This window comes from Crinia signifera, chromosome 3, assembly GCF_055691185.1.
Source record: "Crinia signifera chromosome 3, ASM5569118v1, whole genome shotgun sequence".
NCBI lineage: Eukaryota > Metazoa > Chordata > Amphibia > Anura > Myobatrachidae > Crinia > Crinia signifera.
Window position 1 is genome coordinate 272,220,308 of NC_139219.1, and position 23,572 is coordinate 272,243,879.

At 43.3% G+C, this 23,572-nt stretch overlaps 1 protein-coding gene across 1 annotated transcript in view; it reads left to right on the forward strand.

Moving 5' to 3' along the window:
• CUL3 (cullin 3) overlaps positions 1–23,572 on the forward strand; it is a 109,927-nt gene that overhangs the window by 57,777 nt on the left and 28,578 nt on the right. The window contains exon 3 of the mRNA XM_083178051.1: positions 14,695–14,808. Coding sequence (XP_083034177.1) covers positions 14,695–14,808 — 114 coding nt within the window. The remainder of the gene's footprint in view (positions 1–14,694; positions 14,809–23,572) is intronic.

Consider the following 23,572-nt stretch of genomic DNA (forward strand, 5'->3'; position numbering starts at 1 on the left):
AGTGCCGCATGCCACAGTACTTCTGGAAGCGAGGCTTTTGAATAGTGGGACGCTGGTATAGAAATTATCCAGGTACAGGTGGTATCCCTGGTCCAGCAGTGGGTGCACCAAATCCCACACTATCTTCCCACTAATTCCGAGTAAGGGGGGGCATTGTGGGGGGTCTATTTTTGTGTCTCTACCTTCATATATCCTAAATTTGTGTGTGTACCCTGATGTACTCTCACACAGCTTGTACATCTTCACGCCATACCTTGCCCTCTTACTTGGCAGGTACTGGCGGAATTGGAGCCTCCCTTTGAAATGTACCAGGGACTCATCTATTGAAATGTGCTTCTCGGGGATGTATGCCTGGGCAAACTTGGTACTAAAATGGTCTATTAGGGGTCTAAGTTTATATAACCGGTCATAATTGGGGTCATCCCGGGGTGGGCACTGTGCATTATCCCTATAATGGAGAAACCTAAGGATCGCTTCGAAGCGGGTCCTTGACATAGCCACACGGAACATTGGTGTATTGTATAAGATGTCTGTGCTCCAGTAGGACCTAATCGTGGGCTTCTTCACTAGCCCCATGCACAGTACAAGGCCCCAAAATATAACCATTTCATTTTTATGTACAGGGGTCCACTTGCGGGGCTGGGCATAATTAGAGGTGGGGTTTTGCTCAATAAATTGTTGGGCATAAACATTAGTCTGGGTGACCATTAGATCAACTAAATCATCACTAAAAAAAAATTTAAAAAAGTCCAGCTCTCTGAACCCTGCTGAATTAAATTGTATTCCTGGATTCCCTGTGAACTCAGGGACCTGGGGTACGTAGTTTTCAGGGGTTGTCCATGTGGGGTCAGAGGACTCGACTACTGCAGTGGGAGTCCTGCGTTGCCTCCTCGGGGGTTCATCAGAGTCACTAGATGATGAAGAGGATGACAAACGGAAATTTGTCTCATCCTCGCTAGCAGACTCAGTTTCAGAGGCCAGAAACGCGTATGCCTCCTCGGCAGTATATGTTCGTTGGGCCATAGTTTTATTGGTGTATGTATTTATGAGGTGCTTCAACACGTGTGGGGTTTTGTAGCACTGACAATGTGCAAATGCACTGCAAAAATTATGGTGTGCGAATGCACTGAAAAATTATGGGGTACAAATGCACTGAAAAATTATGGTGTACAAGTAACGCACAGAAAAAATTATGGGGTACAAATGCACCGAAAAATTATGGGGTACGAATAACGCACAGAAAAAATTATGGGGTACAAATGCACCGAAAAATTATGGGGTACGAGTAACGCACAGAAAAAATTATGGGGTACAAATGCACCGAAAAATTATGGGGTACGAATAACGCACAGAAAAAATTATGGGGTACAAATGCACAGAAAAATTATGGGGTACGAGTAACGCACATACAAAATTATGGGGTACAAATGCACCGAAAAATTATGGGGTACGAATAACGCACAGAAAAATTATGGTGTACGGATAAGGTACAGAAAAATTATACGGATCACAACACACAAAATTAGGTGGTGACTACAGGGAGGGTGATCACAGCACAGATGACCACAGGGAGGGTGATCCCAGCACAGATGACCACAGGGAGGGTGATCACAGCACAGATGACCACAGGGAGGGTGATCCCTGCACAGATGACCACAGGGAGGGTGATATAGGCAGGGGTGACCACAGGGAGGGTGATCCCTGCACAGATGACCACAGGGAGGGTGATATAGGCAGGGGTGACCACAGGGAGGGTGATCCCTGCACAGATGACCACAGGGAGGGTGATATAGGCAGGGGTGACCACAGGGAGGGTGATATAGGCAGGGGTGACCACAGGGAGGGTGATCCCAGCACAGATGACCACAGGGAGGGTGATATAGGCAGGGGTGACCACAGGGAGGGTGATCCCTGCACAGATGACCACAGGGAGGGTGATATAGGCAGGGGTTACCACAGGGAGGGTGATCCCTGCACAGATGACCACAGGGAGGGTGATATAGGCAGGGGTTACCACAGGGAGGGTGATCCCTGCACAGATGACCACAGGGAGGGTGATATAGGCAGGGGTATTGTGGTGATCAGCGCAATTTTACACAGCCTAAACACAGCCTAAACTCTGCCACAGCTCTGACACAGCTTCTCCCTCCAAGGCTCTAACACAGTGAGAGGGTTAGAGCCCGGGAAGAGAAGCAAAACACCCCTTTTACAATAGAAAGGCTGTGATTGGTGTAGTCAGGACTGACTGACCAATCACAGCGATCGGCGGGGCGGGACCACTCTGATTGGTCCGCGGGCGCACTGACACGATCGGCTGCTGTTGATGACAGCAGCCATCTATACTATGTCGCCTTGTCACTTGACAAGGCGACATGACACAGCGGGGACGTACCTGTACGGCAAGGTGCGCGAACTACCCCGCTGCCGTGACGTACAGGTACGTCCGCGGGCGGGAAGGGGTTAAGTTCCAGTTATTTATTTTTATTTTGCAGCTTCAGCTTGGGATCGAAAACTACAAAAAAAACATGTAGGCCAAAAAAACAAACTTTTTGAACTGCACAGTTGAATGCAGTCTGTTGTATAAAATATAGCATACAAAAAGTCGACAGTAACTAGATCAACACCTTGCTTTTGTTGACATACCCAAGGTCGACATTGACAACAGGTTGACCCCTGCTTACAGTCAACATAAGGGTTTTTGGTGTATATGTTGATATGAACACCATATAAGTGTCCCGCTGCGCTCAGTACACAATTACATTCCCGTTTCATGACCACTTGGATAGTAAAGTATGAAAAACTACCTATTTATTCATTTTATTTTTTTTAAACAGTGAAATCTCATGTTGACCATAAGCCTGTGTCGACCTTTTGTCAATGTTGACCATTTGAAGGTGTTGACCAAGACATTGTCTACTTAGTGATGGCATATTATCATTCCTATTATCCTTTCTTTATACCCCTTTCACATCGCACTTTTAAAACGGTATATTGCCGTTTTTTCCCCTTTTTAAAACGTTTAAGCCTGCACTGTGAATGCACCACAGCCTATTTACCGTTTTAAGTTAACTGGCATTTCGAACCGTGTAAAAAGCAGAGTCCTACACGGTTCCTTGCCGTTTTTTGTGCAATGTGAATGTGTACAATGCTATGCATTCACAGTGCAGGCTTAAACGTTTTAAAAAGGGAAAAAAAAAACGGCAATTTACCGTTTTAAAAGTGCGATGTGAAAGGGGTATAAACCGGTATTTAAATCGGTAATCTGCGGCAATGTAAGGCTCTGACCCGTTTTAATTACCGTTTTAAAATACCGGTTTTTAACACGTGTCGGCGATGTGAAAGTGGTATTAGCCTTACATTTCTGCTATTGCACTGATGCTATTTAGCTGTTTTACTTTTCAATAAGAAATTTTTAAATGAGCAAACTGTAGTAAAGCAGAGTTCTACCAAGGGAAAAGGTTGTTCTTCATACTTGTAAGGTATGCCTCCAAGTCTGGAAAAGGACGTAGTCCTAGAAACTGACAGCAAGTTGACCAATCTAATCAAACTTTCTTTTACCATATTGTTACAATGTTACCTCAAACCCTATTTCATCCTTATTTCTTTGTCACAGTATTCTAAAGCTGGCCATACATCTAGAGATTGATTGTCAGATTGGGCTGGTTGGGACAAAAACTTGAGTGACAGTTTTGGGCAGTTTTCCAGCATTTCAAAGCAAATGGCCAACTGTCATTTGTTCTCATCCATTACCAGGTTTTTGTTCCAGCCAGCCAGATCTGACAATAAATCTGTAGGTGTATGGCCAGCTTTAGTCCAATTTGAAGAATTAGCTACAATCAGATTAGATGCAGACACCTGTGACTCTCTTTTGCAAGTTCTAACCTGAATAGGTATTCTTCAGTTACTAGAGGTAGCAATCTGTCTAGCAAAATTGGTAGTGGTGGGGACGACATGTGTTTATAAAACTGCAAAGTGTTATGACATCCTGTGATCTTCAGGCACTATTGTCTGATATAAGACAGACTGACTCATTCCATGTGAACAAAAGTTACTGAACGTTCTGACGTTATAGGGAAGAGATCTGGATGAGTGAATGTATTTGCATTGTTTAGGAGCAGTAGGATGATGATAAGCTAGTAAATACTTCAAGCAATAGATCTGTGTGTCATGCAGGCAGGCAACCTGCCCATAAGGGAAGATAGAAGCTTTTAAATGAAAGTGAAGCCGTATGAATGGAGTATGAGCGCGGACACTGGAGGCTAGGACGTTTTTAGAGGGAACTATTGCCTGACAGGTTAGGGAAATGTTGAATTAGCCTTGCCAAAAAGTTGGTAGTCTTACATTTTGGGGACTTCTAAATACATGTAGGCATTTGATACAAGACCAGACTATTTTAGATGATAAAATGCAAAGGTTTAAATGGGGTTTGTGGGTGGTAATGCTGAGAGGCAGACTAAAAAGGTTGTGCTTCACCATTTCTATCAAATGCGGTCTCTTGGCTTTACATAGGAATTAGAGATGCGCAATTCCAGTGTACAAGCAGAAGAGAGCTAATCTACTTAAACATATCGGTTTGTGTTAAGAGCAATATAAATTAAAAGTTGATTTAATCCATTGGTTGCTCAACCAGATTATTCATTATGCTGGGCATGCACTACACAATTTATATGGCCATTGCAAAGTATGGTCGTGACCTATCCTAAAACTTGGATCAATCTGACATGCTGATTCATCCAGCATGTCGTTTCGATGAGCTATTTCAAGTTGCAAGTCAGCACAGTGTATTCCTAGGATATATGATCATGGGTGTGAGGCTGTCAGATAAAACTTTATCTGACCGTGTACTCAGCGTGCGCAATATTGGCACCTTGCCTACACCTCTAAAGCTGGGTACATGCTATGTAATATGCTCACTCAACAATAACATGAAAATGAAAGCCATAAATGTCACACACATTACTTCATTGTAATGTGTGAACCAAATGGGTCTACACACATAGCGAGTGTGCTGAGCGGTCTGAGCTATGCTAGATCGCTCAGCATACACACACACAGCGAGCTGCCAGCGCCATTATTCTCCGGTGAGAATACACTGGCGATGACAATATTTATGGTCCCTGCTCTTTCTTTATTGTACCAGTCATTTAAATATATATCTATCTCTATATATATTTTCAAATGTTCCATTTTTAGATTTGATCCGCTCTTTTCAGCTTGACAGTTGCAGTCCATGAAATGTCTTGGGTGTCAGCAAAAGCAATACATTTGGCTCACCTGTATTAAAGCTGGCTGATGTTGTTCAGGAGGAGTTCTGAGTTTTCAACCTTTCTAAAAATAGAAAAGGTCATTAGTTTAACTACTGTATGTACCAAATATGGCATATTGATCTCCTTTTATATAGCTATTGTAGTTACTTATTAGCTGGTTGGTAGTTATTTGATATGGTCGTTTGTGAGATTTTTTCCTATAGAAAGTGGCGTATTTCTGTATATTCCTACATGTTGCTGGCAAGAGCGTCTTCCCTTCAAACTTAATGCAGTGTTTGTCCCTGGATCCCTTGCAATACTGATGTTAACCCCTTCCTGACAGAGCTAGTTTTGGCGTTCCTGACAGAGCCATTTTTTTCAAATCTGACATGTCTCACTTAAGTGGGGATAACTTTTTTTTGCTTTTACTTATCCCAGTGATTTTGAGATTGTTTTTTCGTGACACATTGTACTTCAAATTAGTGGTAAATTTGGGTCGATACAGTCTGTGTTTTTTTGTGAAAAATACCAAAATGTCGTGAAAAAATGGAAAATTTAGCGATTTGCAAAATGTTAAATTTTCTGCTTGTGAGACAAATAATCATACCACTCAAAATAGTTAATAACTAACATAGACCATATGTCTACTTTATATTTCCATCATTATTTCAACTTCCTTTTAATTTTTTTGGACACTAGGAGGCTTACAATATGAATAGCAAATTCTCAAATTTTCAAGAAAATTTCAAACACTGATTTTTTTAGGGACCAGTTCAGTTCTGATGTGACTTTGAGGGACTTGTATGTGAGACACCCCCATAAATGATGCCATTTCAAAAACTGCACCCCTCACAGTATTCAAAACAGCATTTTGGAAGTTTGTTAACCCTTTAGGTGTTTCACAGGAATTAAAACAAAGTGTAGGTGAAATTTCAAAATTTCTTTTTTTTTGCAGATTTGCAATTTTAATACATTTTTCTAAGGAACACAGTACATTTTACTAGAGAAATGTGACTAAAAATTGATTCCCCCAATTCTTTTGTTTTCATAAATATCCTATATGTGGCCCTAGTGTGCACGTTGACCAAACCACAGGCTTCATAATAGAAGGAGCACCTACTTGATTTTGGAGACTCCTTTTTCTGAGATTATTTTTTAGGCACCATGTAGGTTTCTAGGCACCATAAGATGCTAAAATTTAGGAACCCCCCCACAAGTGACCCCATTTTGCAAACTACACCCCTCAGGGAATTCATCTAGGGGTATAGTGTACATTTCAAACCCCCAGGGGTTTCACCAATTGTGGTACAACTGGGCATTGAAAATGAAAAATTAAATTTTTTACACAAAAATGCAGTTCTGGCTCAAAATTTTTAATTTTCACAAGGAATGAAGGAGAAAAAGCACCCCAAAATCTGTGCCCCAATTTCTCCCGAGTACGGCAATGCCTCACATGTGACCAAAAAATACCAGTTGGGTGCATGGCAGGACTCCGAAGGGAAGGAGTGATTTTTGGATTTTGCAGCTCAGATTCTGGTGGAATTTTGGTGGGTGCTATGTCGCATTAGCAAGACCCCCCAAGCACCAATACAGTGGAACCCCCCCACAAGTCACCCCATTTTGCAAACTACACCCCTCAGGGAATTCATCTAGGGGTATAGTGTACATTTCAAACCCCCAGGGGTTTCACCAATTTTGATACAAGTGGGCATTGAAAATGAAAAATTACATTTTTTTACACAAAAATGCAGTTCTGGCTCAAAATTTTTAATTTTCAGAAGGTATGAAGGAGAAAAAGCACCCCAAAATCTGTGCCCCAATTTCTCCCGAGTACGGCAATGCCTCACATGTGACCAAAAAATACCAGTTGGGTGCATGGCAGGACTCAGAAGGGAAGGAGTGATTTTTGGATTTTGCAGCACAGATTTTGGTGGAATGAATGGTGGGTGCTATGTTGCACCAATACAGTGGAACCCCCCCACAAGTCACCCCATTTTGCAAAGTACACCCCTCAGGGAATTCATCTAGGGGTATAGTGTACATTTCAAACCCCCAGGGGTTTCACCAATTTTGATACAAGTGGGCAGTGAACATGAAAAATTACATTTTTTTACACAAAAATGCAGTTCTGCCTCAAAATTTTTAATTTTCAGAAGGTATGAAGGAGAAAAAGCACCCCAAAATCTGTGCCCCAATTTCTCCCGAGTACGGCAATGCCTGACATGTGACCATAAAATACCAGTTGGGTGCATGGCAGGACTCAGAACGGAAGGAGTGATTTTGTGGATTTTGCAGCTCAGATTCTGGTGGAATTTTGGTGGGTGCTATGTCGCATTAGCAAGACCCCCCAAGCACCAATACAGTGGAACCCCCCCACAAGTCACCCCATTTTGCAAACTACACCCCTCAGGGAATTCATCTAGGGGTATAGTGTACATTTCAAACCCCCAGGGGTTTCACCAATTTTGATACAAGTGGGCAGTGAACATGAAAAATTACATTTTTTTACACAAAAATGCAGTTCTGGCTCAAAATTTTTCATTTTCAGAAGGTATGAAGGAGAAAAAGCACCCCAAAATCTGTGCCCCAATTTCTCCCGAGTACGGCAATGCCTGACATGTGACCAAAAAATACCAGTTGGGTGCATGGCAGGACTCAGAAGGGAAGGAGTGATTTTTGGATTTTGCAGCTCAGATTCTGGTGGAATTTTGGTGGGTGCTATGTGGCATTAGCAAGACCCCCCAAGCACCAATACAGTGGAACCCCCCCACAAGTCACCCCATTTTGCAAACTACACCCCTCAGGGAATTCATCTAGGGGTAGAGTGTACATTTCAAACCCCCAGGGGTTTCACCAATTTTGATACAAGTGGGCAGTGAACATGAAAAATTACATTTTTTTACACAAAAATGCAGTTCTGGCTCAAAATTTTTCATTTTCAGAAGGTATGAAGGAGAAAAAGCACCCCAAAATCTGTGCCCCAATTTCTCCCGAGTACGGCAATGCCTGACATGTGACCAAAAAATACCAGTTGGGTGCATGGCAGGACTCAGAAGGGAAGGAGTGATTTTTGGATTTTGCAGCTCAGATTCTGGTGGAATTTTGGTGGGTGCTATGTGGCATTAGCAAGACCCCCCAAGCACCAATACAGTGGAACCCCCCCACAAGTCACCCCATTTTGCAAACTACACCCCTCAGGGAATTCATCTAGGGGTAGAGTGTACATTTCAAACCCCCAGGGGTTTCACCAATTTTGATACAAGTGGGCAGTGAACATGAAAAATTACATTTTTTTACACAAAAATGCAGTTCTGGCTCAAAATTTTTCATTTTCAGAAGGTATGAAGGAGAAAAAGCACCCCAAAATCTGTGCCCCAATTTCTCCCGAGTACGGCAATGCCTGACATGTGACCAAAAAATACCAGTTGGGTGCATGGCAGGACTCAGAAGGGAAGGAGTGATTTTTGGATTTTGCAGCTCAGATTCTGGTGGAATTTTGGTGGGTGCTATGTGGCATTAGCAAGACCCCCCAAGCACCAATACAGTGGAACCCCCCCACAAGTCACCCCATTTTGCAAACTACACCCCTCAGGGAATTCATCTAGGGGTAGAGTGTACATTTCAAACCCCCAGGGGTTTCACCAATTTTGATACAAGTGGGCAGTGAACATGAAAAATTACATTTTTTTACACAAAAATGCAGTTCTGGCTCAAAATTTTTAATTTTCAGAAGGTATGAAGGAGAAAAAGCACCCCAAAATCTGTGCCCCAATTTCTCCCGAGTACGGCAATGCCTGACATGTGACCAAAAAATACCAGTTGGGTGCATGGCAGGACTCAGAACGGAAGGAGTGATTTTTTGGATTTTGCAGCTCAGATTCTGGTGGAATGAATGGTGGGTGCTATGTTGCACCAATACAGTGGAACCCCCCCACAAGTCACCCCATTTTGCGAAGTACACCCCTCAGGGAATTCATCTAGGGGTAGAGTGTACATTTCAAACCCCCAGGGGTTTCACCAATTTTGATACAAGTGGGCAGTGAACATGAAAAATTACATTTTTTTACACAAAAATGCAGTTCTGGCTCAAAATTTTTAATTTTCAGAAGGTATGAAGGAGAAAAAGCACCCCAAAATCTGTGCCCCAATTTCTCCCGAGTACGGCAATGCCTGACATGTGACCAAAAAATACCAGTTGGGTGCATGGCAGGACTCAGAACGGAAGGAGTGATTTTTTGGATTTTGCAGCTCAGATTCTGGTGGAATGAATGGTGGGTGCTATGTGGCATTAGCAAGACCCCCGAAGCACGGTGAAATTATGAACCTAATATTCCATAGATGTGTGGTATAATTTAAAACACTCCTTTATACATAGGCCGGGTTTGTCGGGGCAAGTGTCACACTGGAAAATAGTTTGCTTTCTTATTCCCTTTTTATAGCAAACTTTGCACCTTTTTTGTGTCCTGCCCTTTTTTCCAGTGGAGGGGATTTCATCAGGAAAATGCTGCCCTGGTACAATACGGGGGCCAGTACTAGAAGTACTGGGGCCCTCTGCCTGCTGGTTCCCAAATATTAGGCCCTTTATGACTTCCTCTTGAAAGTGCATAAATGTCCCCCTCTGGCCGGTAGAACGGAATAGCACGTAAGCGTTATACAGTGCCATCTGGATGATATACACGGCCACCTTCTTGTACCAGATTTTTGTTTTCCGCAGGGCACTGTACGGCTTCAGTACCTGATCTGAAAGATCCACTCCGCCCATGTACCTATTGTAATCCAGGATACAATTAGGTTTTGAGGTGTGGGTACTGGTACCTCGTACAGGGACGGAGGTGGTACTGTCTCCGTGAATTGTTGTCAGTATAAGGACATCCCTCTTGTCCTTATATTTGACCAACAACATATTTTCGTTGCATATTCCCCTGCTTTCACCCCTTCTCATTACTTGGGCAATGTGCGTTTTTGGGAGGCCTCTTTGGTTCTTGCGCACAGTACCGCAAGCTGCTGTACCTCTTGAACCAAGGGCCTTAAACAGGGGGATGCTAGTGTAAAAGTTATCCACATAGAGGTGATAACCTTTATCCAGGAAGGGGTGCACTAAATCCCAGACAATTTTCCCACTAACACCTACGAGGGAGGGGGGGCATTCTGGCGGTTCAATTCTTGAATCCTTCCCTTCATAAACCCTAAACCTGTGGGTGTACCCTGAGGTGCTTTCACACAGTTTATACATTTTTATGCCATACCTTGCCCTCTTACTGGGAAGGTACTGGCGGAATTTAACCCTTCCTTTAAAATGTATAAGGGACTCGTCGATACAAATAAATTTTTCAGGGATGTACACCTCTTCAAATTTGGCACTGAAATGATCAATGACCGGCCTGACTTTGAATAGCCGGTCAAAGGTGGGATCATCTCTGGGTGGGCACTGTGCATTATCGGTGTAATGTATGAATTTAAGAATTGTCTCAAATCGAGTCCGGGGCATGGCCATACGGTAAAATGGAGTACTGTACAGAACATCTGTACTCCAATATTGCCTAATTTCTGGCTTTTTTACTATGCCCATATGAAACACCAGACCCCAAAACGTCATCATCTCTACTGCATCTACAGGGGTCCACCTAGCAAATGATGACGTGGGGTTTTGAGCAATAAACTGCTGGGCATATAAATTAGTTTGGTCCACCATTAAATTTATAAAATCATCAGAGAAAAATAATTTGAAAAAGTCAATTTCTCTGAGACCTGTGGAATCAAATTGGATTCCTGGCATGGCCAAAAACTCAGGAACCTGGGGCTCAAAATTGTCTGGTGGTGGGGTCCATACTAGATCAATTATTGGGGGGGGAATCTCAGCTGATCTACGGGGGCGTCTTTGAGGGGGTCCCTCATCAGCAGAGGAGGAAGAGGAGCTTAAGGCAAATCCTTCAAATTCCCCGCTTGCATCACTGGCTGTGTCAGAGTCAGAAGCAAGCATGGCATATGCCTCCTCCACTGAATACATTCTCCTGGATGATTGGGAGGACATTTGGGAGGACATTTGGGAGGACATTTGGGATGCCATTTTTATTTTTGTGTTACCGGTAGTGAAATGTTTCAACACGTGTATAGTGTAGGGGGGGGCACAAACTTTATTTCAATCCGGGGGGTATGTAGTGTGTATGTAGTGCAGAAAAAAAAAAAATACTTTATACCAATAAAAAAAAAAAAAAATGAAGGTGTTAAAAAAAAAAAAAATGAAGGGGTTAAAAAAAAAAAAAGGAAGGGGTTAAAAAAAAAAAAGGTCCTGCGCCAAAAATTGAGCACAGATGTTGGTCAGTAACGTCTGTCACTGAACAGCGCTCAAAGGCAACAGGAATTTGATCAAAAAAAAAAAAAAAAATAGATCAACCCTGTGCCGAAAAAGATGATCAGTGATGTACGTCACTGATCAGCGCACAGCGGCCACAGGACACCCACAAAATCACAGTGTGTGTAAAAAAAAAAATTAAAAAAATACCCCACAGCACACACACAAAAAAAAAAGGTGATCAGTGATGCGACACTGATTACCAGTGAGGTGCAGCAGGTGCACAACCTTTGGTGCAACTGACAGGTATATATAAAAAAAAAAAAACCTCTGTACCCCCAAAAAAGTTGCTGATCACCTCAGATATAGTGATCAGCACAAAAGGCGGGGACAGCAGACACAAAATTTAGCACTCTCTATCACTATCTCTCTCTATCTCTCTATCTCTCACTATCTATCACTATCTATCACTCTATGACACTGCAGCAGCAGCACTGACAGGTATATCTATATATTAAAAAAAACCTGCGCCCCCAAAAAGTTGCTGATCAGTTAATTTATACTGATCAGCACAAAAGGAGGGGGCAGCAGTCAGTTATATAAAAAATATATAGCACAATCTGTCACTATCTCTCTCTATCTCTCTCTCTCTATCTCTCTCTATCTCTCTATAACTATCACACTGCAGCAGCACAAAATATAGCACTCTGTCAGTAGGCCTCTCTCTCTATCTCTCTCTCTCTCTCTCTCTCTCTCTATCTATAACTATATCACACTGCAGCAGCACAAAATATAGCACTCTCTGACACTATCTCTCTCTCTATCTCTCTCTATCTCTCTCTATCTCTCTCTATCTCTCTCTCTCTATCTCTCTCTATCTCTCTCTATCTATCTCTCTATCTCTCTATCTATCTAGCTAGTACACTGCAGCAGCACAATTTCACAGGAAGGCACAATTATTGAACAGGATCCAGGAAGCAATCAGCAGCGATCAGGTAAGTATTGCAGCAAGTATTCTGGTCAGTATGGCGGCAGGGGGGTACGGTGACCGCACTGCACGCTTTCCAGACCGGAATGGCGTCTGCAGTGCAGTCACCGTTAGTTTAAATCCCCCTCCTTGGCTGTGATTGGTCCGTCGGACCGACGGACCAATCACGGCCTTTGGGGGCGGGCGGGGTGAGGTGGGGTGACACCAGTGTCACCCTTACACCCCGCGGTGATTGGTGCTGTACTTTACAGCACCAATCACCTCTGATCCCGTGTCACCGGCGAACGTTATTCGCCGGTGACACAGGAAAACGCTGTGAATGGCTGTTCACACTGAACAGCCAATCACAGCGATCGCCGACGGGGGGGCGGCATCGCAGCCCCCCCGGGGCATGCACGGACATGTCTGCTGTCAGGGACAGCAGACATGTTGAAACTGTCACCGCGTCTATAGACGCGGTGACAGTTTAAATCCATGACGTACATTTACGCCATGTGTCGGGAAGTGCTTCCCGACCATGACGTAAATGTACGTCAAATGTCGGGAAGGGGTTAACAGAGTAAAGTTTTTTTTTTTTTTTTTTTTCTACTGCTTATGCATCTAAATCTCTGGACATTTGCCCAGTGCTTGTTTCTCTTGTTGTGTACACTCATGCACAGTTGTGTAAGAGATGCACCCGATCAGAAATGTGCTGGATGGTGACTGCGAGGGGACTATTCAGATGCACAGAAATGTTCTGTCTCATGGGCTTATTGCTGAAGTGTTTGCACAATCAGATGTTTAATCACACCTTTTACAGGCAGTACTTTGATTATACCTACAATAGGGCTGGTTTTCTCTTGATGTCTAAAAATGCACAAAGCAGGATTTACATGGTTTAATGATGCTCAGTCATTATACATTACTAACTAATGATTGCACACAAGAGGAGGGCTGATGCTAGCATTAATTTTACGCTGCTAAACTGTGGCTGTTTCAGTGCATTAAAAACAAACTTGAATATTGGCCCCAATTTACAATCACTATAAACTACAGATTAGCACGCCTTAATCATTGAACGAGCCTGCTAAAGTGTGCAGTTTTGTTCCAAAAATATAAGTATATATTATATAGCTATAAGTTTGTGTATGTTGCCTATTTTTTTATACGATCGGTTAGGTAGCTATAAAACTTGATTGGTGGAAGCTGTAAGAAACGTAATTGGTGGAAGCAACCGTTTTAGGTGTCACGCTCCATACACAGTAGGGTAGAGGATAGTGTAGAGATATTACTCAGAAAAGGGTCTTCTGAGTGTTCTGTTTTACAATATCCTCTAGTGTGTGTACACTCTGTCCTTAATTCACGTACAGGCGATTGAGGACCTTGTTAATGAGTCTTCAGCATGGCCACCTGCTCCCTTCCTGCCAGAATCAGCAAGTGTGTATGCACTTGTTGATGCCGGCTCCCTGCTGCCACCGATTTCAGCGGGTGTGGCTAATGTGTATGGGGCTTAAGCTTTAGTTTTAAGGGCAAATGTTCCACAGTGTCTGGAACCCTGCTGTCTAGGTCAAGGATTTACGCAGCGCAGGAGCATCTCCGACACCTCGGGGGAGCTGAAATGCATGAAAATTCACCCATTTGGGCTGTCAAACGGGACTTTTTGTGGCAAGCAAATTAGTCTGGTTTAGCCATGCATACCGTCCATAATGGATATGATTAGCATGGAAAAGATCAATTGAATATCACACCGCAAACTCTCGTCACTTGAGACTGTGGATCGGGTGCAATGTATCAATTGAGTATGGCCCTATATGTCCACAGCTGCTGCTTGATCGGCCAGTTTGTACTTCTACTTCCTATTGCATGTGACCGCCATATTAAGCGACGTTTAGAAAGCCAGCCTTTTACACTTCTATTTGTTTTGTAACGCATGGTGCATTGTACAAACCTTTCCAATGATGCGTTACTCCCACTGCCTGTTAGTAGAAATAAAGCAGGTAGCTCTTTGGGTCAAGGCTCTTTAAACATATTGTGGGAGTCTTTGATGTGATGCCGTTTATTTTTGTTAACCAGTCATTTTTCTTTCTCTAACTTGTACATACTGTGCTTACTCATCAGTGATTTAAGTTCAGGTGTCGGAGCCTTCATCTGTATGCTTATTATTTATTTGTATTTTTTCTTTTTTGTAGGTTCGAGAAGATGTATTAAATTCTTTAAATAACAACTTCCTTCAAACGCTTAATCAGGCCTGGAATGACCACCAGACTGCGATGGTAATGATTAGAGACATACTTATGTACATGGTGAGTGCTCCTAATACATCCCTATCATTCATAATACACAAGTAATGTGAACGCATGTGTAGATTTGTAAGTAAATATTATGTATTCTAATGGTATCCTTTCAGTATTTAGTAAACTTATAGTGTGTACACACGGTAAGATATGCCTTCCGATGTTGACGATATAGTCAACATCGTCTCGGCATCGCAAGCATGATCCCGATGCGCGTTCACGTATCGCAAGACAGATAGTCTTGGCTGCATTGACTATATAGTGCAGATCTGCACTATATAGTCAAAATTGTGCCCATGCATGCCGTGCTATGCGAGTCCCGATACGATCTACCACGGCATATCTCACCATGTGTACACACCATTAGTATTAAGAGTTCTGATGCATCATCTATTGTACACGGCATGCCAGTATTGGTGAACAGAGTAGCACTCAGCCTTGTGCCTCTTATAAGGTCTGGGAAATGCTTGCCTCATTACCCTATATATCAGATGTCTCTACTATTTACTGTACCTGTCTTTAAGTCATTAGTATCAGCTCTACAAATATCTGTAGATAATATAGCCATATAAACAGTTTCTATAAAAAAAAAAGAGTTCTTGCCTCTGTGACTCCCAGTAGTGTAATGTCTGCAAATCTGTGCAATCGCTGGAAGTAACATTGTTGTAGTCCCTCTAGAGGAGGAGATTGGTATCTATGTGTAACAGTAAGCATCCCTGTAATCTAGTCAATATTTCATCCTTTTGTATTTGTGAAAGGATTAGGTACATCCCTTTATGGCATACATTTCTAAAGTGCTTTAAAAAAACAAAAACCGAATACATGACAGATGAGCTTAGCCCAACTAATATGATTGACTATCTTACACAGCATCATAGCCTTGACATTCCGTGGGGTAAGTGAGCCTCTGTGTGTGTTCAAAGCCGTTTGTAAAGCTGGGCACACATATATACAATCCCTGTTTCTTGCGACCGTTTGACCGACCGTACACCCATTGGACCGTCCACAAACGACAGCTGATCACGCGCGTACACACCTGTACAATTTTACTTGTGACATCCTATGTACTCCCGTCCAAACAGTCGCAAAAAAAAAGATTGTATAACCGTACACACTGTCTCGATTTGGGCTATTGACACGTCATATGTTAACAAAATTATCATAATGGGCTGAGTTAGGGCATAATTATAGCAAACCGCTATATATGCGAAATTAGTCAGCCGGCAGGGTGACTAAACTTCTATATAGATGGGTTATGCGTCTACATTTTAGTCACCCTTTTACCCATTAAACACCCCCCCCCCCCCCCCCCCCCCCCACAGCTCTAACCAGCACCAGGCTGTAGAGCCGGGGCTGGTATTAAAAAATCAGGAAACCCGACAAATAGGGCTTCGCTGATCATTTTAAAAGCAGCTCCAGGTGCGGGGCTGGTTCCCAAAATACGGGGGACAAAATGACAAGGGTTCCCCCCTTATTTTAAGAACCAGGCCAAACCAGCGAGCAGGGTAATGTCACAGCCGGGGGACACTTATTAGATAAGGTCCCGCAGCCAAAACATTCATCCCTACTGACCAGTCAGCCTGGCCAGGGGGAGTGGGGTCCCCCCCCCTCCAGGACTTACCTGACCAGGCTGATGCCTGGTGCTGTCCCCGGTGACCCTGTGCGTTGGTGCTAGGCGGCCAATAGAATCATTCGGATGAGAGGAGCGGAAGATGAAACTTCTCTGCGCCTCTCAAAGTCCATCGTGTACCGGAGACGGAGAAGATGAGGAGATCGTCGCCAGAGGACCTGGGTTAGTAGGATTCCTTCCACAGGTCCCCCATGGATTTCTTCGGATCCAGGACCCCGGACTCTTCAGCCCTGGAGCCCCGGAACCAAGGCACCGACAGCGGACCCAGGGACCTACCGACGGGCTCAAGATAGGTAAGTATCAGTATGTATGGGCTTTGGATGTATTAAACTTTTATTTTTGTGTGTGTGTCAGTGTTTATTTGACAATTTTTTTTCTGTGGAACTAACCCCTGCCACTCCCCCAGCCTCTAGCCACCATTCATTTTGCAGCAATGACGTAGGCGGCAGGCTCGGGATATTCGGGACGGCTCGGGAGGAGGACTCGGGCCGACTCCTCCAGAGCCGCCGTAAAAAAACATCCCAGAGCCTGCCACCTGTGTGGTGACTGACAGGAGGAGGAAGAGGAGCTCTGCCGTACTAACGCCGGAGCGAAGGTGAGGGGAGGAAGCTCCTAATGATTTGTGGTGGGTTTTGCTGGGGCCGGACAAACCTGCCCTGGTCGGTTTGTCCTGCCCCAGCAAAACCCACCCCTCAAGGGGTTAATCTACGTGTAAAAAAATAGTAGTTTTGAATGAGTAGTTTCTAAAGAATCTAGGATACCTTACATTACAGGGCAACATACAAAATACACTCAGAGATGACATTTAAAATTAAGGTCCCCATACACAAGAGCGACTTTTCCTAGAGGAGAACAATCGCCCCTTGCTGGCAGCAGGATCTCATGCAATATATCGTATGCCGTCCTTTTGCATATGATATTTGGGTGCTTTTCATGTAATCGATTGCCACAATCCCATGAAAAGAGCCCAAATTGCATGTAAATTGCCTAGCGTATGGCCAGCTTAACCCCTTCCCGACATTTGACGTACATTTACGTCATGGTCGGGAAGTACTTCCCGACACATGGCGTAAATGTACGTCATGGCTTTAAACTGTCACCGCGTCTATAGACGCGGTGACAGTTTAAACATGTCTGCTGTCCCTGACAGCAGACATGTCCCTGCATGCCCAGGGGGGGCTGCGATGCCGCCCCCCCGTCGGCGATCACTGTGATTGGCTGTTCAGTGTGAACAGCCAATTACAGCGTTTTCTGTGTCACCGGCGAATAACGTTCGCCGGTGACACAGGGATCGGAGGTGATTGGTGCTGTAAAGTACAGCACCAATCGCCACGGGGTGTAACGGTGACACTGGTGTCACCCCACCTCACCCCGCCCGCCCCCAAAGGCCGTGATTGGTTCGTCGGTCCGACGAACCAATCACAGCCATGGAGGGGGATTTAAACTAACGGTGACTGCACTGCAGACGCCATTCCGGTCTGGAATTGCGTGCAGTGCGGTCACCGTGCCTATCTGCCGTAGTATACTGACCTGATCCTTGCAAATACTTACCTGATCACTGCTTGTAGCGTGCTGGATGCTTCCTGGATCCTGTTACTACTTGTGACTTCCTGTGTTGTGCTGCTGCAGTGTGATAGCGTTATAGAGGGAGAGAGAGAGAGAGAGAGAGAGCTATATTTTGTGCTGCTGCAGTGTGATAGAGTTATAGATAGAGAGAGATAGAGAGATAGTGACAGATTGTGCTATATATTTTTTATATAACTGACTGCTGCCCCCCCCTTTTGTGCTGATCAGTATAAATTAACTGATCAGCAACTTTTTGGGGGCGCAGGTTTTTTTTTTTAATATATATACCTGTCAGTGCTGCTGCTGCAGTGTCATAGAGTGATAGATAGTGAGAGATAGAGAGATAGTGACAGAGTGATAGAGAGTGCTATATTTTGTGTCTGCTGCCCCCCTTTTGTGCACCCCCAGCAACTTTTTGGGGGTGCAGGGGTTATTTTTTATATATATAACTGTCAGTGCTGCTGCTGCAGTGTCATAGAGTGATAGATAGTGAGAGAGAGAGATAGTGACAGAGAGTGATAGAGAGTGCTATATTTTGTGTCTGCTGCCCCCGCCTTTTGTGCTGATCACTATATCTGAGGTGATCAGCAACTTTTTGGGGGTGCAGAGGTTTTTTTTTTTTATATATATACCTGTCAGTTGCACTGTCAGTTGCACCAAAGGTTGTGCATCTGCTGCCCCTCACTGGTAATCAGTGTCGCATCAGTGATCACCTTTTTTTTTTTTTTTGAGGGTGCTGTGGGGTCTTTTTTTAATTTTTTTTTACACACACTGTGATTTTGTGGGTGTCCTGTGGCCACTGTGCGCTGATCAGTGACGTACATCACTGATCAGCTTTTTCGGCACAGGGTTGATCTATTTTTTTTTTTTTTTTTTGATCAAATTCCTGTTGCCTTTGAGCGCTGTTCAGTGACGGACGTTACTGACCAACATCTGTGCTCAATTTTTGGCGCAGGACCTTTTTTTTTTTTTTTTTTTTTTAACCCCTTCATTTTTTTTTTTTTTTTTTTTAACCCCATCAATTTTTTTTTTTTTTTTTATTGGGATCAAATTCCTGTATAAAGTATTTTTTTTTTCTGCACTACATACACACTACACACTACATACCACCCTGGTTGAAATAAAGTTTGTACCCCCCCTACACTATACACGTGATGAAACATTTCACTACCAGAAACACAAAAATAAAAATGGCATCCCAAATGTCATCCCAAATGTCATCCCAGTCATCCAGAAGAATGTATTCAGCGGAGGAGGCATATGCCATGCTTGCCTCTGACTCTGACACAGCCAGTGAGGCAAGCGGGGAATTTGAAGGATTCATCTTAAGCTCCTCTTCCTCCTCTAGTGATGAGGGACCCCCTCAAAGACGCCCCCGTAGAGCAGCTGAGACCCCCCCCCCCCCAATAATTGATCTCGTATGGACCCCACCACCAGACAATTTTGAGCCCCAGGTTCCTGAGTTTTTGGCCATGCCAGGAATCCAATTTGATTCCACAGGTCTCAGAGAAATTGACTTTTTCAAATTATTTTTCTCTGATGATTTTATAAATTTAATGGTGGACCAAACTAATTTATATGCCCAGCAGTTTATTGCTCAAAACCCCACGTCATCATTTGCTAGGTGGACCCCTGTAGATGCAGTAGAGATGATGACGTTTTGGGGTCTGGTGTTTCATATGGGCATAGTAAAAAAGCCAGAAATTAGGCAATATTGGAGTACAGATGTTCTGTACAGCACCCCATTTTACCGTATGGCCATGACTCGGGCTCGTTTTGAGATGATCCTTAAATTTTTGCATTACAACGATAATGCACAGTGCCCACCCAGAGATGATCCCACCTTTGACCGGCTATTCAAAGTCAGGCCGGTCATTGATCATTTCAGTGCCAAATTTGCAGAGATGAACATCCCTGAAAAATTTATTTGTATCGACGAGTCCCTTATACATTTTAAAGGAAGGGTTAAATTCCGCCAGTACCTTCCCAGTAAGAGGGCAAGGTATGGCATAAAAATGTATAAGCTGTGTGAAAGCACCTCAGGGTACACCCACAGGTTTAGGGTATATGAAGGGAAGGATTCAAGAATTGAACCGCCAGAATGCCCCCCCTCCCTCGTAGGTGTTAGTGGAAAAATTGTCTGGGATTTAGTGCACCCCTTCCTGGATAAAGGTTATCACCTCTATGTGGATAACTTTTACACCAGCTTCCCCCTGTTTAAGGCCCTTGGTTCAAGAGGTACAGCAGCTTGCGGTACTGTGCGCAAGAACCAAAGAGGCCTCCCAAAAACGCACATTGCCCAAGTAATGAGAAGGGGTGAAAGCAGGGGAATATGCACCGAAAATATGTTGTTGGTCAAATATAAGGACAAGAGGGATGTCCTTATACTGACAACAATTCACGGAGACAGTACCACCTCCGTCCCTGTACGAGGTACCAGTACCCACACCTCAAAACCTAATTGTATCCTGGATTACAATAGGTACATGGGCGGAGTGGATCTTTCAGATCAGGTACTGAAGCCGTACAGTGCCCTGCGGAAAACAAAAATCTGGTACAAGAAGCTGGCCGTGTATATCATCCAGATGGCACTGTATAACGCTTACGTGCTATTCCGTTCTACCGGCCAGAGGGGGACATTTATGCACTTTCAAGAGGAAGTCATAAAGGGCCTAATATTTGGGAACCAGCAGGCAGAGGGCCCCAGTACTTCTAGTACTGGCCCCCGTATTGTACCAGGGCAGCATTTTCCTGATTAAATCCCCTCCACTGGAAAAAAGGGCAGGACACAAAAAAGGTGCAAAGTTTGCTATAAAAAGGGAATAAGAAAGCAAACTATTTTCCAGTGTGACACTTGCCCCGACAAACCCGGCCTATGTATAAAGGAGTGTTTTAAAATATACCACACATCTATGGATTATTAGGTTCATAATTTCACCGTACTTCGGGGGTCTTGCTAATGCCACATAGCACCCACCATTCATTCCACCAGAATCTGAGCTGCAAAATCCAAAAATCACTCCTTCCCTTCTGAGTCCTGCCATGCACCCAACTGGTATTTTTTGGTCACACATGAGGCATTGCCGTACTCGGGAGAAATTGGGGCACAGATTTTGGGGTGCTTTTTCTCCTTCATACCTTCTGAAAATGAAAAATTTTGAGCCAGAACTGCATTTTTGTGTAAAAAAATGTAATTTTTCATTTTCACTGCCCAGTTGTATCAAAATTGGTGAAACCCCTGGGGGTTTGAAATGTACACTATACCCCTAGATTAATTCCCTGAGGGGTGTAGTTTGCAAAATGGGGTCACTTGTGGGGGGGGGTTCCACTGTATTGGTGCTTGGGGGGTCTTGCTAATGCGACATAGCACCCACCAACATTCCACCAGAATCTGAGCTGCAAAATCCAAAAATCACTCCTTCCCTTCTGAGTCCTGCCATGCACCCAAATGGTATTTTTTGGTCACAGATTTTGGGGTGCTTTGTCTCCTTCATTCCTTGTGAAAATGAAAAATTTTGAGCCAGAACTGCATTTTTGTGTAAAAAATGTAATTTTTCATTTTCACTGCCCAGTTGTATCAAAATTGGTGAAACCCCTGGGGGTTTGAAATGTACACTATACCCCTAGATGAATTCCCTGAGGGGTGTAGTTTGCAAAATGGGGTCACTTCTGGGGGGGTTCCACTGTATTGGTGCTTGGGGGGTCTTGCTAATGCGACATAGCACCCACCAACATTCCACCAGAATCTGAGCTGCAAAATCCAAAAATCACTCCTTCCTTTCTGAGTCCTGCCATGCACCCAACTGGTATTTTTTGGTCACATGTGAGGCATTGCCGTACTCGGGAGAAATTGGGGCACAGATTTTGGGGTGCTTTGTCTCCTTCATTCCTTGTGAAAATGAAAAATTTTGAGCCAGAACTGCATTTTTGTGTAAAAAATGTAATTTTTCATTTTCACTGCCCAGTTGTACCACAATTGGTGAAACCCCTGGGGGTTTGAAATGTACACTATACCCCTAGATGAATTCCCTGAGGGGTGTAGTTTGCAAAATGGGGTCACTTGTGGGGGGGTTCCTAAATTTTAGCATCTTATGGTGCCTAGAAACCTACATGGTGCCTAAAAAATAATCTCATAAAAAGGAGGCTCCAAAATCAAGTAGGTGCTCCTTCTATTATGAAGCCTGTGGTTTGGTCAACGTGCACACTAGGGCCACATATAGGATATTTATGAAAACAAAAGAATTGGGGGAATCAATTTTTAGTCACATTTCTCTAGTAAAATCTACTGTGTTCCTTAGAAAAATGTATTAAAATTGCAAATCTGCAAAAAGAAATAAATTTTGAAATTTCACCTACACTTTGTTTTAATTCCTGTGAAACACCTAAAGGGTTAACAAACTTCCAAAATGCTGTTTTGAATACTGTGAGGGGTGCAGTTTTTGAAATGGCATCATTTATGGGGGTGTCTCACATACAAGTCCCTCAAAGTCACATCAGAACTGAACTGGTCCCTAAAAAAATCAGTGTTTGAAATTTTCTTGAAAATTTGAGAATTTGCTATTCATATTGTAAGCCTCCTAGTGTCCAAAAAAATTAAAAGGAAGTTGAAATAATGATGGAAACATAAAGTAGACATATGGTCTATGTTAGTTATTAACTATTTTGAGTGGTATGATTATTTGTCTCACAAGCAGAAAATTTAACATTTTGCAAATTGCTAAATTTTCCATTTTTTTACAACATTTTGGTATTTTTCACAAAAAAACACAGACTGTATCGACCCAAATTTACCACTAACTTGAAGTACAATGTGTCACGAGAAAACAATCTCAAAATCACTGGGATAAGTAAAAGCAAAAAAAAGTTATCCCCACTTAAGTGATACATGTCCGATTTGAAAAAAAGGGCTCTGTCAGGAAGGCAAAAACATGCTGTGTCAGGAAGGGGTTAAGAACAACAAATTAATATTAAGCAGTATTCCTACCTATTATAATTTCTGAATAGTAATACAAAAATGGAAAATGCAAAAGCACCTTTTAAGGAAAACACACATACACAGATTTGAACAATATATGGAGCACATAGTCTAGTGTGTATCTTATGTTATTGGAGATGCTTGATCCCTTGGGTCATCGACATCATCCTCTGTTGACCCTTCAAGACACCGCTAGTAGGATTCCGCATCATGGCCGCCGCCAGTGTGTATGCAGTATCTCACAGATGTTGGCACTCAAATGAATAAACTTTTTGAGCAGAATTTTTTTGTATAATAGGCTTGTTTGTAATTACTATGCGGTGACTTCAAGCACAGTGCTTTGCCAGTAGTTGACTAATTCACTGAGTAATCTGTAAACATTATAAAAATTGTAATAAACGAAAAGTTTAGCACTTTAGCTTAACACAGTGGTTCCCAAACTGTGTGCCGTGGCTCCCTGGGGTGCCTCGGGACACTTGCAGGGGTGCCTCAGGTTGGTGGACCAGGACCAATTCAAATTATTTATGGTCAATTATTTATGGACAAAACCAGTGCTGGTGGCTGCCAATCATAAAATATGTGTATAATCAGAAGCAAATCCT